Source organism: Pteropus alecto, unplaced genomic scaffold, assembly GCF_000325575.1.
Source record: "Pteropus alecto unplaced genomic scaffold, ASM32557v1 scaffold21, whole genome shotgun sequence".
Classification (NCBI taxonomy): Eukaryota; Metazoa; Chordata; class Mammalia; order Chiroptera; family Pteropodidae; genus Pteropus; species Pteropus alecto.
Window position 1 is genome coordinate 31,267,850 of NW_006436282.1, and position 18,857 is coordinate 31,286,706.

General features: G+C 42.6%; 2 protein-coding genes across 2 annotated transcripts in view; one reads left to right on the plus strand and one right to left on the minus strand.

The window, feature by feature from the left end:
• Positions 1–81, minus strand: part of SPATA48 (spermatogenesis associated 48) — a 33,428-nt gene extending 33,347 nt beyond the window's left edge. Inside the window, exon 1 of the mRNA XM_015589421.1 lies at positions 75–81. Coding sequence (XP_015444907.1) covers positions 75–81 — 7 coding nt within the window. The remainder of the gene's footprint in view (positions 1–74) is intronic.
• A 451-nt stretch (positions 82–532) lies between these two features.
• The window catches only part of ZPBP (zona pellucida binding protein), a 40,817-nt gene continuing 22,492 nt past the window's right edge, over positions 533–18,857 (plus strand). Inside the window, exons 1-6 of the mRNA XM_006912128.1 lie at positions 533–599; positions 1,584–1,664; positions 9,557–9,682; positions 11,937–12,086; positions 17,391–17,609; positions 18,055–18,131. Coding sequence (XP_006912190.1) covers positions 533–599; positions 1,584–1,664; positions 9,557–9,682; positions 11,937–12,086; positions 17,391–17,609; positions 18,055–18,131 — 720 coding nt within the window. The remainder of the gene's footprint in view (positions 600–1,583; positions 1,665–9,556; positions 9,683–11,936; positions 12,087–17,390; positions 17,610–18,054; positions 18,132–18,857) is intronic.

Below are 18,857 nucleotides of genomic sequence, written 5' to 3' on the forward strand. Positions count from 1 at the left end.
TAAAAGCCCGCGGCTCGGTGTCCGAGCGCAGCCGGCTGTCGGCCATCAGCCCGGGACTCGTTCGCCGGCCTTACGCGACATGTGGCGCCCGGTCCTGGAGTGTGTTTCCGGGCGAGCGGTTCCCGCCCGTTTGTCACTGTCCGCGATGCTCGGGCTTCCTCTGTTGGTTTTATCTATAAGGACCGGGAGGGCGGGGATTTGAAAGTCTGACTTTTTGCTGCCGTTCGTTTGCTCATTTGTATCCGGAGAACCAAAAATACTTGTCCGTCTCTTTGTCAAAGTGTATTTGAAATGCTGATGAACAAGCAGAAAATTCGATCGAACCGTTGTCACTTAACTAGAAAGGGTTTGGCCGCATGACTTTGTGTTCAGATTTTAGACTCTAAGATAATAAAGTGCAAGGATTGAATAATAAGCACAAAAGATTTGTTTAGGATGCCAAGTATTCTTCAAAGAAGGGCCAATGTGAAACGGAGCACTCCCAGAATGTAAGTGTAAAAGGGCTGTGGGCACGGGGCGAGGAGAAAGGAAGATGGAGCGAAGGGTACGCGATCTGAAGTCTGGGCGTGGCGAGTGTAAGGACCATTCTTCTAGCGCAGGTGACCTTTAACTCCCCCGTAGGAAACAGGTCCTTGGTCACGGCCCATGGTCTTCCGCTAGATATGATAGGGGGCGTGTGTTCTCTTTGGATCCAATAACGAGAGCAGACTTGAGGAGCTAAGAAATAGAGTAAGCAGGGAATCGCTTAACCTGTAATCTTGGAATAGAGAAGACTGATATCTACACAGCATTTTATAGTTTATACAGTGTCCTATTTTGCTGGTGAGAAAATTGAAACTCCTAGAGTCTAGACTTTCCTAAGGCTAAAAAGCGGCAGTTGGGAATTAAACTCAGGTCTTCTGACTTCGAATACCATCTCCTTTGCGTTTTACTCCCTACCGAAGTGAACTTAGGTGTATGCTTTATTGCATTTTTTATACTGCTCCTTCCACTTGTTCTTGGCATGTATTCTGTCTGTCACAGTTGCTCATTAAACAATGACTGAAGAATCTCAGAAAAATCATTTAACAATCATTTAATAGGTACCGTGTGGAAGATGTAGTGCTTAGTACTAATTCTTGTTAAGTTGACATAAAGGCTGATCCTGTTTGTAGTGGAGGCTGTAATCTAATGAGAATTGTAGGTGTGCATAAAGGACTGTCTCACTGTAGGGTGGGTGTCATAAGACAGGTGCTGGTGATGGATTGTGGAAGGTCAGAAATGATAAGGATGGACAGGTTTGAAAGGCTTTAGATCTGGGTCTTGAAGGAGGGTGGGTTTTGGCTTTACAAATAAAGAGAGGATTCTAAGTGAATGAAGAAAAAGCTGGAGGCAAGATATGCTAGGGAAAGCAGAGGATAGATTAATTTCATTGGAGCATGTAAGGGGAGTGGAGTTGGACCAGGGATGCTGGGTGTCAGGGGAGATTGATTTATGGCTCACTCCTTAAACCAAGATTAAATATATTATGATGCTGTACTAATTAAATATCTTGTAATTTCTTATGAGACAGATTGTTACTCATTTCTTTTTCTTTTTGATAGTTGGATATTTGATTCGATTACCAAGAGGTTTTTACTTAACCCAAGATTCGCTGAAAATAGTGGGGTCATCAAATTCTCCAGGTATTAATATATAGATTTTCAGTAATTTTAAGACACTAATTTGTATTTGTTTAAATTTTATCAATCGTGCCCAAAGGGCTAACGTTTCCCAGTCATCCTAGTCTGCTAAAGCCATTCTTTCTAAGACTATGGATTAAGTTGTTTCCATATAGATTCATTCAAGTCTAATTTTGTAACTACTTAAGTGTGCAAAAAATAGTTATTTCTGAAAATTACATGAAGTTGCCTAGAGTGTTTGCTTGCTATTATGTAACATATTATTAAATGTATGCAGTTCAGATTTGCTAAAACTTTTCTCAAATGAGAGCTATATATAAAGGATATTGGATTTCATAAGATTTTGCAGTAGTCGAGGCATTGCAAGTACAATTTTTTTTGCTTGCTTTTTATTGGGATGAATTCACATGCCTTAAATTTCCTCTCAATGCGTACAATACAGTAGTTCATTAGTATATTTAGTATAGTAACAAGTTGAGGTGACCATCGACTCTATGTAAGTTCCTAACATTTCATCACTCCGAAAGGAAATGCCAGTACCCATGAAGCAGTCACTGTGCAGCCCCTGGAAACCACTCATTACCTCTGTCTCTGAACTCGCCTGTAGCGCAGTTACACACCATGTGGCATTTTGTGTCTGGCTTCTTTACCTTAGAATAATGTTCGAGAGATCCATTCACATCATAGGATGTGTATCAGTGCTTCATTCCTGTTAATGGCTGGGTAATATGCCATTGCACGGATACACCTCATTTTATGTGTCAGTCAGTCGATGGTTATCTGGGTAGTTTCCACATATTGGCTGTTGTGAATAATGCCGTTGTGAACATTCACGGACAAGTTTCTGGGTCCCTTGCAGTTTCATACCAGTTCTAGAATTGGCTCGTTAACTGTTTGTGAACAAATGTTTTCAATTCTCTTAGGTGTAAGAGGGCGTGTGTGTGTGCGTGTGTGTGTGTGTGTGTAAAATTGCTAGGACATATAGTAACTGTGTTTATTTTTCAAAGAACCTTCACTATTTTACTCTCACATCAGCATGTGTAAAGATTTAAATTTCTCAATATGCTTGTCAACATGTGATTGTCCGTTTATTTATTGTAGTCATTCTCGTGGGAAGTGGATTCTCACTGTAGTTTTGATTTGCATTTTCCTAGTGACCAGTGATGTTGAACCTCTTCTCATATATTTATTGGTCATTTGGAAACCTTCTTTGTAGAAATGCCTATTCAAGTCCTTTACCTGTTTTTTAATTGCGCTAGCATTTTTATTACTGAATTGGAAGTTTTTTAAAAATACATTCTGGATACTAGACTCTTATCAGATATTTGACCTGCAAATATTTTCTCCTATTCTGTAGATTGTGTTTTTATTTTTTAAAGTGTCCTTAAAGCACATTTTCAACTTTGACACAATCTAATTTCTAATTTTAATTTGGCACTGGTGCTTTAGGTGTCACATCTTAGAAGCGATTGCATAATCAACGGTCACAAAGTTTAAATCCTGTGTTTCAATAAACATTTTATAGTTTTAGCTCTTGTAATTAGGTCTTTATGTATTTTGGATTAATTTAGGCATATGGCGTGAGGTAGGGATCACACTTCTTTTTTTTTTTTACATGTGGCTATTCAGTTGTTCCAACACCATTTCTTCAAGAGACTTTTCTTGCTCTATTGAAATTTCTTGGTGCACTTGTTGAAAAGCAGTTTACCATAGATGTATTTTTCTTTTGGACTCTAAATTCTTTTTCATTGATCTGTGTGTCTTTAGGCCAGTACCACACTATCTCGATTGTTGTCGCTTTATAGTAAGTTTTGAAATCGCTAAGGGTGGGCTCTTACATTTTGTTATTTTTAAAGATTGTTTTGACTATTCTGGGTCCCTTACAATTTCATGTCAATTTTAGAATTAGCTTGTCAGCTTAGGCACACACTCAAAAAAAGCCCTGGGATTTTAGTAGAGATCGCATTGAATCTGTAGATCAATTCTGAGATTATTACCACCTTAATATTAAGTCTTCTAATTCATGAACATGGAGTGTCTTTCTATTTATTGATGTTTTCTTTAATTTCTCTCAGTGATGTTCTGCAGTGGTCAGTGTACAGGTCTTGCAATTCCTTTATTAATTTTTTCCTAAATCATTTATTTTTTCTGATGCTATCATAAATGAAATGGTTTTCTCAATTTAGTTTTGGAGTGCTCATTTCTATTGTATGTAAATACAATTGAGTTTTGTAAATTAATATGTATCCTGTCACCTTGCCACCTTGCCCAATTTTTTATTAGCTCTATTTTTTTAGTGTGTAGGGAGGGATTATTCCTTAGAATTTTTTATATATAGCATCATGTCATTTGCAAATAAAGGTAGATTTATTCCTTCCCAACTCGGATGCTTTTCTTTTCTCGCCATTTGCTCCATCTAGTATTGGTGACAGCAGGTATCTTTATCCTGCTCTCAGGAGGAGGGAAAGGCTTGAGTCCTTCTCTGGTAAGTATAACATGAGCTGTGAGTTTTTTGTAGATGCCTTTTATCAGACTGGGGGAGTTTCCTTCTCTCCTAATTTGTCGACTGCTTTTATTGTGAAAGGGTGTGAAAGGATTTTGTCAGATACTTTTTTTACGTGTATTAAGACGATCATGTGGTTTTTGTCCTTTGTTGATATGATACGGCATTAAATTTATTGGTTTTTATGTTTCGAACTAGCCTTGCATTCCTGGGGTAAATAGCAGTTGATTGTGATGTATAATTCTTTTCCATGCTGCTGGATTTGGTTGCTAGTATTTTAAGGATTTTATGACCATATTCATAAGATGAATTTGTAGTTTTCTTGGGTTGTCTTTTGTCTGATTTTAATCCTAGGATAACAGCGTCTTCATAAAACAAGTTGGGATGTGTTACGGCCTCTTGTAGTTTTTGGAAGAGTTTGTGAACTGTCGTTAATTTTACTTGTTTGGTAAAATTCACGGTGGATTTATCAGGGGCTGGACTTTTCTTTGTGAGAAGTTTTTTGATTCTACTACAATCTCCTTACTTGCTTTAGATCTGTTCAGACTTACTTTTTCATTATGGTTTCAGGTGAGAAAGAAGCTACCAGTTTTATTGAGGATCACGTGAATGTAACGAGTTGCTTATCTCTTGCTGCTTTCAAATCTTGCCTTTGTTTTGAATTTTTATAATTAATTATGATGTATCTTGGTGTGGATGTCTTTGAATTCATCCTAGTTTGAGTTTAAGTGTCTTTGATGAGTAGATTCATGTTTTTTATTTATTTTTTTCATCAGTTTTGGGAAGTTTTTGCCATTGTTTCTTCAAATACTCTTTCTGTCCCCTTCACTCCAGTTTTTAATGGGATTTTCATAATGTAAGTATGGCATGCTTGATGGTTTCCCACTGGTCTGTGAGTACTGTTCATTTATCTTTATTCTGTTTTTTTTTTCCTGTTTGTTAGATCGGATAATCCAAAATCGATTGCCCAGAATTGGTGTTGATTCCTTATTGTGAGATTTCCAATTTGGTTGTACTTTTTAATCTAGAATTTCTTTTTGTTTTTTTAAAATATAATTTCTGTCTTTTTGTTTATAGTCACTATTTGGAGAGACATTATTTTCATACTTTTCTTTAGTACTTTAGGCATGATGTTCTTTGATCACATTTAAAGTAACTAATTTAAAACTTTGTACAGTAAATCCAAAATTTGGACTTCCTCAGGGACAGTTTATATTGGTTGCTTTCTTGTTTTCCTATCTATGACTCTACTTTCTTGTTTTTTCCATGTCTCATATTTTTGGTTGAAAACTGGACCTTTTTAGTAATATAACGTAGCAACTCTGGAAACCAGATTCTTCCCCCTTCCCAGGTATTGGTGTTGCTGTTTGTTGTGATTATTTCTTTGTCCAGTGACTTCCCTCAGTTCACTTGGTTAGACTAATGATTGGGTAGAGGTTTCATTAAACACCTGCAGCCAGTTCGTCAAGTCTTTGCCGAGGGTCTGTGTGTGTTTCTTGGGGCCTACCTTAAGCATTTAGCCAGGCAGTTGACAGATCTGCCTTATCATTCCCTTCCCGCCGTACAGAGCCTCCGTTTCAGCCAGAGGAGAGCGCTTAAGTCCTCCCAGTCTTCAGTGAGCACCCCAGTTTGGGGCATGCACCCTGCCCTGTACAAGCCTGTGGCCTTCTATTTTCCCAAGGATAGGTCAGAACTTTTCAAAGTTCCTAAGGGCCTGTCATTTCCAGCTTTTCCTCTTAAGGTTTTTGGCTAGCATGTGTTTATTCCAACGGTCAGTCACCGCATCAGGCCCTGACGAAGTGAAATGACAGCTTCTGTCGTTTTTGACGAATACCTTTGGAGAAAGAGCTTTCCACAGTGGGTGCACGCCAACTTAGGTCAAGTAAGGTAACATTTTTTAGGAACCTGTCAGAAATGTCAAGTAATGACAGTTCTCTGGGAAAGAGACATCGAAGATGGCCTAACCCATTTGTCCGCTTTGTGGCTGCCGGGGTGCTGGTAGTCATGGTGATTGTGGAGCGTCGCTTTTCAAGGCTGTTGAAGAGCTGGAGGGAAGTGAGCGTAGGGCACCTTAGAATGCCACAAGCTCTCTGCCAGGGCTGCTGTCACAGAGCCCCACAGGATGTGTGGGTTAAACGACAGACATCGATTGTCTCGGTCCTGGGGGCGAGAGCCCAGGCGGGAGTCGGCGCGGGTCCTTCTGAGGGCTGGGAGGGGAGGACGTGTCCCAGTTTTCTGTCCTTGGCTTGTACTTAGCCATCTGCTCCCAATGTCTCTTGACGTCATTTTCCCTCTGTGTTTGTCTGTGTGTCTAAATGCCCCGCTTTAGTAAGGACTCCAGGCGTATTGGCTTCGGGCCCACCCTGTGTCATCGAGCTCGATGACTTCTGTACAGACTCTGTCTCCGCGGAAGCTTATAGTCTGAGGCCCTGGGGATTAGACTTGGCCACACGAGCTCGGGGAGAGGCCTAACGAAACCCGTCACATGGAGATTCAGTTGTTTTTCTTGAATACGTTTTTCCTGGGTTGCTGCACGTCTGACTACTTTCTGGAGTTCTGAAAATGTTGATTCTGGCAATTTCTGCCACTTTTCTCATTGCCTTTGAGAAGGCGATAATTTTTGGAGATCCTTACTCTTCCGTTTTCACTGATATCACAACGTTTATTTACAGCTTTTGTTTGAAAACTACAACTCTGAAACCCAAATTATCAAATAGTTATATAAAGCTAATTTCCTTTTATTACCACTTTCTTTTATTGAGTATGATTACACTTATTCTTAAAACGGGTTCACATTTCAGTTTAGCATGTATTTCTCCTATCTGGAACTACACTGTTACAGGATATTTTGCTAGTTAAGCCTCCACGAAATGCCGACTGCCTTGTTTTTCTCGCCTGGAATGTGTCCCGTGTCTTCTGTCGTGCGAGGCTCCGGCATGAGTTCGCGTTAGCCATTTTCCTATCGTTACCTTCTCTAACTTACTCGCTTATTACTTATTCTTTTCTGTTCAGTTCGTCTTTTATTTTTATCCGCTCAGGGATCCGTCGATTCAGTAATCATTTGTTTACATTCCTGTTGCATTTTTAACTCGTTCCCGTTTGGGGGACACGCGTGGTGAGTACCGTTTTGGGAATGTCGTCTTGTGCTCGTTGGGCGGTGTTCTGGCTCCCTCGTACCCAGGACGAGATGTTCATCACCCTAGGACCCAAGCGACCGCGATCCCAGCAGACCTGCCCCTCGCAGTGGCTGCGCCGTAGTCACTGCCACCAGCGGAGCGTGACCCACGTCCTCGCCAGCTCACGGTGGTGCCGAGTTTTTCAGATTTGCGAAACTGGGAGTCGGGTTACCTCTGCCCGTCGTTTTCGTGATGTTCCAAAGGAGACACTTTCACGTTATTTATAGTCCACTTACACGTTGGTTATTTGTTATTTTTGTCGGAAATATCTTCTTCGAGATGTCAAATCGGTCATGCCTTTTCTGTCCCAGATGTTAACTTTGCCTGTGTTTCATAGGATCGAATGGGAATTGTTGGCGCTTAGGAGTTAGTCGTGCTGGGTTTCTAAGCCGCGGGGCACTTGGACCCTGGCGGGGTGTCGAGTGGCAGGGGCGCGAGTAGCTTGGCGCGGTCACACGGTCACACGGTCACACGGTCAGGGCGAAGACTAGGAAAAGAGGTGCCATGGGATGGGCACGAAGGACATCGTGGAGAGGAGGCCCGTGTGTCATGCACAGGGGTGGCAGTTTATACACCCAGCTGGGAAAGGAGTTAGGACAAAAGACGAGCAATTTACCCTGAGGGTGACAGGGAAGAGATAGAGGCGGAGAATGAGAGAGACCAAGGAGGAGCGGGTTGCATGGGTCCTAAAGCCACCTTTGGAGCATTCAGTAGAGGAACTTTAGGTAAATGTTCTGCGAGAGAAGAATGCAAGCAGAATGTGTTTCGAATAAAGATGGTAAAATTTAAATACAGGAACTTAATATTTTAGATAATTTTATATTTATAAACTTGAAACAAATAGTAAAATATAAATTTCTAAAACAGATTTTGTTATATTACGTCATAAATTAATGATCAGTTAAATTCCCCCGATTGATAATTAAAAATTTTGTTTTCCCGCTTCCTTCCTCCTTGCCAAAATAAGTACCAGGCTATAGAATTTTTCCAGGACAAAAACACTTGACACATTTTATCAGAGAAAATTTACAGAAGGAATCGCCCAGCTCATTTCATGCGCTCGCGGCCTCAGGCCTGCCTCGATAGTGCTGAATGCTGAGTGGCAGCTTTGATTCTGGTGTTGGAAAGGACAGAGGCTAGAACAAGGCAGTCACGTGCCTCTGTGTGTGTGTGTGTGTGTGTGTGAGAGAGAGAGAGAGAGATGTGACATGGGTGCAGGTATCCTGGGAAAATAATTTGGAGACTGAATTCAACGGCGTTTAAAAGAGCACGATCAATGAGAATGTTCAGAAAGCAATCTAGTAATATCGAACGTTCCATTACAGTATTCGAGAAAAGAAAAACAAATGATCATCTCAGTCATTGCAGAAAAAAACATTCGTTAAAATTCAACAGCAATTTCTGATAAAAACAGATGACCTAGGACAGAGGGTGACCCCTTCACCAAGGAAGGAAATCTGTCGAAAGCCGCGCTGGCCCACATCATGCCGTGTGGCGAAGCGTCACGGTCCACTAGCGTTAAGAGGAATTTGACTCTCAGCAATGTTTATTTTAGTGGGTCACGAAAATCCTTGCGTGTGAAGCAGCAAAGAATTGGAATGGAGTCGCTAAGGAGCTGTCGGAACCTTGGCTAAAAGCGTTCTTAGCAGAAAGCTCAGAACAGTCGAGTCTGGGCTGGGTTCCTGGTAGATCTCCTAAAGAACAGGATTTTGGTTTGTTTAATGATGAGGATCCATAAAGCAAAGTGGGAATAATAATAATTAAAATCAGTACATATTCGTTGATTTTTTTAATCACATGATTTTTTAAATTCAGTGCATTGTGTTACATCATTGTGAATCATGTATTATTTCTTTAAACAAATTTATCATTTCCTTTTAGGTGTGGTGTCTTTGCAAAAAAGATTAAGTACAGATAAAGCATTATCTTAATGTTTTGTAATTAAAATATTCCGAGAATAAACTAAACTAGTATATGTGAACTCTGAATAAAAAAGACTAATGTATTATGCTCAGGTTGAGATATACACACAAATAAAATATATGTGTATATTTTTGAATGTTATGTGGAATGTAATGAAATTTAGTTCTTATCAAGAAATAGTAATAATCCAAAGAAAACATGAAAACACATAATCCAAACTGCAATAATTTAAGGCATTGTAGACCTGAAAACACATAAAATATTATTGGAACATTTTAACATTGTATTTTCAGTGAAAGTGTACGTTATGCTCCATCACAAGAGTCCGCACGTATTATGTGTCACCCAACGACTGCGAAATTCAGAGCTGATAGACCCGTCATTCCAGTGGCATGGGCCCAAAGGAAAGATTGTTTCAGGTAGGTTTTTGCTTCAATAATCATAATTAAATGACGGATATATCTGAAATGTCCTAAGCACAGGAAGAGCATCGTGTGCCACCTCCGTCCATCCTTTTCCTTCCGTCTGTCCCTTGCCATTTCCTTTTGGGGCCGTAGTCTACAGTTCCCGCAGATCTTAATTGAAGTAGCGATGTACCAGGCACGGGACTGTGTGCGGTGTTCTTTCAGCATCTGGCTTCCAAAAGGAGCTACTTCCCTTTAGAGTTCGTAAAATCATTTTGGTCACTTCAGCCAGGCTTTTGTTAGTAAAGCATATATGAGCAAATATGATTCTGATTTTTGTTAAAAATACAAATGAGCACTTTGAACAATAGACTTACAAATACGGTTCTGTTTGTTTTCTGCAGCCCCACATAGGGACAATTTGCGACTTTATCAGTAGTTATAATTTTATATTTTTTAAATATATTTCTTTCCGACCCAAATCCTGGCAATATGGATTGCATTTGAATTTAACTTAAATATTATTATCAGTTTGGGGGGAAAAATGACTAAATTTAACATTAAATCTTTTAGTATCAAAAAGCTGCTTTTAAATATACCGCGTGGTTTGACAGTGGCTGTCTTTTCGTATATTATTGATTCTGTGGTGAAAAAGGGGACCGTAGCCCTTGGGTAGCTGTCCCGAGAAGGTGGACTGGCCACGTGGCTGAGTGGCAGCCTTACCTTTTCACACTTTTGAGAAAACCAGATCTTATTCTCACAAAGGTACTTTCCACACAGCCATTACTGTTAGTGTGACGGATGGGATCAACATTTTCTCCATTCAGATTCTTATTTTGTTATTTTGAAATGCAAATCTTGTTTTTACCCTTAATTTTTCATTTGCTAAAAGCCGATTTGTTTTTGCAGTGTAGTTTAAGAAATATAGATTAGCTTAGCTGTTTGGTTTTCATCCTCGCTGAAAAGTTCAGATGAATGAATTTTCATTTTAAAGGTCTGTTCAGTGAAGCGTTTAATCATATTCACCATGATTCCTTCCTTTCTTTTTTAACCCTGTTGGTATTTTGAGATAGTGCCTGTCGATGGAAATCTACAGGTTTATTTTCTTTTCTTGAATAGAGAGGAAAGCAATATATTCGTACAAGGACTTGCTGAAGAAACATTCGCGGGAACTCTTTATCTTGTAATATGTTTTAGTTCATACTTTTATAGTTGAATGATCTCGGCTGTGCCTCACTGTGTATCATGTTTACGTTGATTCTAGAATAGCTCAGGGTTTGAAGTGGCTCCCCTGGTCGCTGACGTGGTGGCCCTTCCGGTTCGTTCAGCTGGGCGGGGGCACGTGGGGCCGGTGTGGCCGCCGTGGCCACCGTGGCCGCGGAGGGAGCCTGAGGAAACGGACGGGCGGAAGCGCCCCCGACGCCGGAAGTCTAACCAGATTTAATCCCTTCTGCTGTCTGGCGGTGTAGCACAGTGTAATGCCAACACGTGTATCAAATGTTTTACATTTTATATTGAAACCGAGTTCAGAAGTAGAAGCGTTGAGGTATCGAATTGTTCTATTGTAATTTTTTGCTCCACCGATGTGCAGATTATAATCTGAACCTTTTTTTTCCTCGAAGACGTCATGGCACGTCTTGCAGTTTAAATCGCAAAGTGTCGTTTACAGTTAAATCTCGATGCCTCTCGCCAGGAGCCCTGTTGTATTGTGTTCACTCTGAGAGTGGAAAGCGGGTTTGGAAATGGAGTTATTTCCGGGCAAGGATAAGATCATAGTACTATATTTTTATATTTATAAAAACTATTCTCAGGAAATTTTGATATTCTGACATGATCATATTTTAGTTTTGAGCGCTCTCTTGGCTTGATTCTGCCGCAGTTTTACTACACTCATGTTTGTGACGGGCGGTTGGGAGGGAGGGGTGGTTTCTAGTGTCCCTTAAGCTTTAGTCTCCGCAGGTGTGGTGGCCCTGGATCTCGGGGAGTGGCCTTCACGAGTGCCCGAGCCCCTCTTCCAGCTGCAGAGCTGGCCTCGTACCTCTTGCTTATTCTTTCTGAAGGACGAGTGTTTTCTTCCTGTTCCTGAGAAGGTCGGCCTGGCCCCCACTGTCAGCAAACATCAGATACAGTGACCAGTTACGCCCCCAACTCCTTTGACTGATTCCGTAGGTAGATTTTGATGGTTTTACTATGTTGAGAAAACATTTTGTTGTTTTATCTCAATCATGTAATTTCAGCCATGGATTACCGTATCTTATTCCTTTATTAGAAAACAGCACTGCACAGATAACGTCCACAGGAAGCCTTGTGTTCCAGAACTTCGAGGAGGGCATGACTGGCGTTTACACGTGTTTCCTCGAGTACAAACCGACCGTGGAAGAAGTTGTTAAAAATCTCCAACTGAAATACGTCGTTTACGGTAGGAAGGGCGCCGAGCTGCGTCTTAATGTTTCTCAATGTCTTCAAATATCTAAGTATTTTAATGTTTCTTTTAAAGACATTTTGTTAGTTTTACTCTTTTAATTAAAGAAAAACCCCCGCCTGCCTGTATTTTACAAAGCCCTTCATTGGGGGCTGGTGGCGAGGGCGACCTTTTATCTTGAGGGCATGTGCGTGCGCGCACAGGTAAACGGAAACGGGGTCTGGGAACACATTTTCAGACTGTGACGGGGGCACCGTGCTCCGTACAGCTTTCACATCCTGAGTGTCACGGTGACGGCACCGCCATCGTGCCTGACAGAAGCAGGACGGGCCACTGTGGAGCCCTTTCCTGGACGCAGTTGGATGCGTGAGGTTTGGGACTGGGCGAGCCCAGCTGGCAGTGGGGTGGCCGGAGGGGTCTGGACAGAGGCTGCTCGTGGCTCCTGTCTCCTTGGCGGGCCCGGGTGGCAGTCATCAGAGATGCCCGTGTCCCGCTGCGCTGGCCTGAGGCACTTCACCAGTATTGTCCGGTGGAGGATTCTGAGTTGGGGAGATTATCCTGAACCATCTGGGCGGGCCCAGGACACTTAGGAGAGGGCGGCCGGAGGGTCAAAGGCAGAAGGAGGAGATGTGGCCATGAAAGGGAGGGCGAGAGTGATCTTCTCTGAAGACGGAGCTAAGGAATCCGGGGGGGCCTTTAAAACCTGGAGGCGGCAGACACTGGACCCCCCGAGCTTCGGAAGGGTGCACGTTGGTGCCAGCCTATAACCTTCATTTTGGCTCATTTCCAGAACTGTTAAGATAATTAAGTTGTGTTATTTTATGCCACTAAATTTGTGGTAATTTGCTATGTATGGTAGCAAATAATTTGTTTAAACTTTATAATCAGTCCCACTTTATTTTTGTTACATAGTTTTCTCCATTTTGTTATTTCATGTATCTAGTTTGTAACAAATATACTTTGAAATCACTGGTAAGCGTGTGTTTACCTAGGCTGACAAATGTAACAGTGCCTAAAATGAATACTGGTTTATAATAAAGAGAGTGATAGCCGAGATTTACTGAGCTTTTATTATGTTCCAAGCAATTCTGTGTTTTACATGTAATTGGAATAACAAAACGCATTTAGTGCTTACTTACACAAGACATGGTTTGAAGTGCTTTATTTGTGTTCAGTTTAATCCTCACCATAAACCTGCGCAGTGGGCACCGCTGGGTTCTGTCTCGTAGGGATCAGACACCAAGGCACAGGCTGGGGAAGTGACTTGCCGGCCGCACAGGTGGAAGGTGGGGAGGTTCGGGGTTGCATCTAGGAATTCTGGTTCTAGCGTCTTCTCATCCTTTGTGACATCCTGCTGTACACTGCTACTTACCAGTGGCAGCAGCAGGAAACCGCATTTAATAAACTAATTTTTGGAAACCTATTTTTGTGCTTAAAACAAATCCTGTGATTTATTCTATTTCATTAGAAAGACACACTTTAATCTTTCTAATGGCTACATAGTATTTCAGATTTTATTTGAGCTTTCCTCAGTTGCTCATTTAATTTGTTTCAAATTTTCCCACACTCAGATTTTCCCATATATTACTGTGTGGGACATTTAAGTAAATCGGTATCTTAATGGGATCCTTTTTCTTCCCTCAAAGGGAGCGGATCCAGAATTAATTTTTTTTTGCCTTTTGACCTCTCTCACCCATTTCTCCCAGTGTCTCCCCCTGCCTCTCCAGCCACCAGTCAGTTTTCTGTATGAGCTTTTTTTTTTTCAGATTCCATATGAAAGAGATACCATATAGTATTTTGTTTTTGTCTGACTTAATTCACCTAGTGTAATGTCTTCAAGGTCCATCCATGTCGCAAATGGAAAAATTGGACTTTTTATGTCTGAATAATACTTCATTATGGAATATTATATGTACCACATTATATATACCATGATATATGTACCAGAAACACACATGCCACCATTTCTTTGTCCATTCATCTGGGTAAAGAATGGCTACTTCGCTGCTTTCTATATGTTGTCTGTTGTAAATAGTGCCACAGTGATCATGGGGGTGCATATAACTTTTCAAGTTGATGATTTTGTTTTCTGCAGAGAAATGCCCAGAAGTGGCATTGCTGGATCACGTGGGAGCACTCTTTTTAATGTTTTAAGGAACCCCTGTACTGTTTTCCACAGTGGCTGCACCAATCCACATTCCCTCCGAGGTGCTTGCCCCACACCCTCCCTTACACTTGTCATCTCCTGTCTTGTTGACGACAGCCGTTCTAACAGGTGTGAGGCCATAGCTCATTGTAGTTTGGATTCGCGTTTTCCTGATGTTTAGGGATGTTGAGCACCTTTCGTGTACCGCTCAGCCATGTGCGTGTCTTTGGAAAAAGTCTTTTCCTTCTTCCTACCCATTTCTTGGTTGGATTGTTCGTTTGTTTGCTCTTGAGTTGTATGACTTCTTTATATATTTTGGATATTAAGCCCTTATCAGAGATACGATTTGCAAATATCTTCTCCCATTTGGTAGAGTGTCTTTTCATTTCGTTGATGGTTTCCTTTGCTTTGCAGAGTTTTTTTGTTGAATGTCATATCACTTGTATATTTTTGCTTTTGTTGCTTTTGCTTTTGGTGTCAGATTCAAAAATAGTGCCCAATAGTGATGTCAAGGCCTATGTTTTCTTCGGTGAGCTGTGGTTCAAGGTCTTGTGTGCTCGTCTTCAGTCCATGTGGAGTTCATTGTTGCGTGTGGTAGGAGATAGGGGTCCACTTTCATTCTTTTGCCTGCGGCCGTTTATTTTTCCCACCACCATGTATTGAAGAGACTGTCCTTCGTCGCTGTATGCCCTCGACTCCTTCATCGTGAGTCAGTTGGCCGTGTGCGCGTGGCTCTTTTGGGTTCTGTTCCGTTGACCCCTGTGTCCGTTTTGGTGGCGGCACTGCACCGTACTCGACGGTTCGTTTCCTGACTGTGCGTGTGGAGAGGGAAGGCTCCCTTACGGTCGCTGGCGCTCAGTCCTTTCTGGGAGTGTGAGGGGAGCCCCTGACCAGGCCTCCAGAACAGCTGCTGTGGGCTTTATGTCATGTTTTATCGGTCTCATTTCATCTTTTAAAGCTTGGGATTTTTATCCGAGGATTTTAGTTTGTAAGCTGTAGCTACAAGGGGTTTGCCACAAGGACTTGGGGCGCTCATCATGGCTAAGTGAGAGGTTCACAGTAGCAAAAGCAGGGGCAGAGACGTGGGCAGACACGGGAGAAATCCAGGGACAGGCCTGCCACACCCTCTCCTTTCTGCGCAAGGTCACACCGACCCCCCTCTCTTCTGCAGGAGGGAAAATCCAGTACCCCCTGTGCCACTGCCGCCCAGGGAGCCAGGTGCTGGCGGACGCTAGGCTCGTCGGCTCCCTCTGCCCGCCGAGTTGCAGACCCCAGGGGCGCCGGGTTCAGGCCCGGGGTAAATAGTTTGATCTCGACGGGGAGAGCCCCATGGGTGGGTGTCGGAGGCGCCGGTCCAGAGCCTGTCTGCCCGCAGCCTGGGACCCGCCTCGCTGGCCCCTTCCGCTCATGAGCTGGCCCGTCCCTCCGTGTGTCTCTCCCGTAGGGGTGACTGGCTCTCTTCAGAAGACACTTCCAATAACAGTTTCTGAGGGTGTTTGGGGATGTTTGGCCTTTCGATTGAGTTAGTAGCCTGTTGTGTGCCAGATCTCTGGAAAGGAAAAGGGGCTTTCCAGCCAGGGACAGAGAACGGAGGTGTCCCTGCTGTCCTCAGCCTTCCCGTGCACCTCGCTCCCTCCGCCGGCTCCGGCTGGTCGGGGTCGGCGCTTCCCCGTGGCGCTTCGTCCCATCACACGCCTCAGATAGGACCGATGGCGACGTGGTCCGTGCATGATCAGCGCGTGCGTCAATGTATCACATGCCGACACATGGTCGCTGCAAGCATGATGGGCCTCTCAACGTGACACTTACTTCCAGTACTAATGGGCCTTTTCGGTGAGGTGACACAAATCTCTGTTCGTGTTTACAGCATATTTCTGTTTGTCTCTTGATTAACTACTTTCTGTCCCCTCTGTCCTGTCCTCCCCTCCCAGGGCTCCTCCGGGCGACGTTGGGTGTCCGGGCCGCCCTCCGGCTGTGCTTCACTCTTAGATGTCTGTAGCTGAGTCCTCTGCTATGTGAGAATCCCGTTGCTACATCTCCAAACACTTAGATTTTTAAACTTGTTTTTATCTGTTAGTTAATTTTTTAGATTTCCGTATTTTGTATTTTTTAATTTTTCAAGAACACTTAGTATTTACCAATCATTTCTCTTCTGCAGTGGCTTTCTAATGCTTATAGTTATATTCTGTCTGTCCTAGCTGGGATATGAGAAGATTCCTCAATGCTTCCTGCACTGATTTACTTTCATATACTTTCCTTGCCTTTCCTTTTCTTGCTTTTCTTTAATATGCTGGGTCCCCCCAAAGTTGGGGGTGGGGTGGTCTGCGATTTTCATTTATACCCACGAACGGAACTGCTCATTTTCTCAGCAGCGAGACGCTCTCTGGTCTCTGCTTTGCACACAGAGACCACAGCAGCTGGGCGCGCGCACTGCGCTGTGGCCCGTGAGCAGGTGGGACCTCGGACAACGGGGTGCTGGCCCGTCAGGGGCAGCAGGAGGCGGGCAGGGGGGCGCCTTCGTGAGCAGAGCAGCGGCAGAGCTCCCTGTCCCACGGTGACCTGTTCTGATTTCTGCTACTGTTGCAGGCTTCTGTTTCGCATTTCATTTTTATATTTCTTTGTGTCGCTTCAGCGAGATTTTGCAGTGAAGAGGACAAACATTGTTCTCAGCTCCAGATACTGCAGTGCGACCAAGTCTCACTTGTAGGCTTGTGGGGTACTTTCTTGCTTGTTGGCGCTGGTTGTATGGCTCCCGTTTCTTTGAAGATGAACACTGAACCCGAGGGGAGTCTCACTGCCGAGGCTGAGACGGCGCAACACGGTGGGAAGCGCGCAGGCTCTGGGCCAGGCTCCCGGGCTAGAGTCTGGGGTTGACGGCGTGGGGCTTAATTAACCCTGTGTTCCTCCACCTTCTCATGATGGATGTAAAAGTAATAACCATCTTAAATGATGCTAGGAGATTTACGTAAGTACTACATGTAATATATCTATAATAGCATTTTCACTTAGTGAATGTTAGGTGTTTGTTAAATTAAAACATACATGTATACGTGTAATGAATTTATTCCATGTAGTGATTTCTCTTGAACAGACGCAGTTTATTTGAGTTGCTTGAATAACCGCTGTCATGTTGTTCCGTGTCCCGTCTCTGACAGCTTATCGCGAGCCTCATTTCTACTACCAGTTCACTGCTCGGTACCACGCGGCGCCCTGCAACAGCATCTACAATATTTCTTTTGAGAAGAAACTTCTTCAGATCTTAAGCAAATTGGTTCTTGACCTTTCTTGTGAAGTTTCCTTACTGAAGTCTGAATGCCATCATGTTAAAATGCAAAAAGCTGGTTTGCAAAATGAATTGTTTTTTACATTTTCAGGTAAGTGTATGCGGTTCTTTAAAGGCAACACATTGAGGGCACAAAGCCAATTTTAAAGATGTGTAAGTTACCAGCAGCATTTGTTTGTTGTTTGTTTGTTTGTTTAAATTTATCAGGGTGACACTGGTTAAAATTATGTAGGTTTCGAGTATACAATTCAGTGATATGTCACGTGTATTGCCTTGTGTGTTCACTACCCAAAGTCAGATCCCCTTTGCATACTGGTGAGCACAGCTGCCCACCAGCAGCATGTGTAAAATGTAGATGTTACAAATCTGAATACGTTTCACATTTCTCTACTTTGACTTAGTTCTAGTAGCCCTTCAAATAAAACTCTGCTGATTCATGCACTTACCGGAAAGTGTGTACTCTAAATAATGTGAACCTTGCTATGATAATTTACTGTAGAATGGAATTTAGTATAAAATATCATGTATTTTCTCAGTTTCGTCTCTAGACTTTGAAAAGGGACGTAAGCCGTGTGTAGGCCGCAACTGTGACGCCACCAGAAGGCTGTCAAAGGTACGTCCTGTGACGCTGGAGAAAAGTGAGCTCACTCAGTGTGTAAGGCGTGCGTAAGCGTCTGAACCATTTATGAAACACGTCAGCCTCCCACACGCATTTAGGAACTTCAGTAATGAAAATAAAACTTCATAAAGTAATAAATGATGTGAACTTAACAGCTGATATTTTTATGAAATATTTAGGAATTAGCATTTTGCAACTGATCGTGTTAAGAAAGGTGATTTTTCCTTTTGCCTAGGTGATGAGTCCGTTAGTGACGTGAGGTTTTGCATTCCCACGCTGTCACTGTGCTGTCATCCGAGTCTCCCTTTACGTCTGTAAATGTTTGCATAATACGCGAGTGCTCCTGTGCTGAGTACATCAATATTCACAATGTTACATCCTCTGGTTGTTTTGATTTCTTCTTTATATAGTGACCTCCTTTGTCTCATATGACAGTCTTTGTCTTAAAGTCTGTGTTGTGTCACATAAATCCAGCTGCCCCACGTCCTTCTGGCTCCCGTTCCATCACTTTTAGTCTGAGTGTTTCCTTGAACCTAAAGTGCGTCTCATGTAGGTAGCATACGCAGGTCTTTTTTAAAAAAATGTGTTTGGCCACTCTGTGTCTTTTGATTGGAAAATTTAGTCCATTTACATTTAAAGTGATTAGGGATGGATCTATTGCCGTATGTGTGTTTTCTGACCGTTTTGTGATTTTTTTTTTCATCTCTCGCTGTCTCCCCC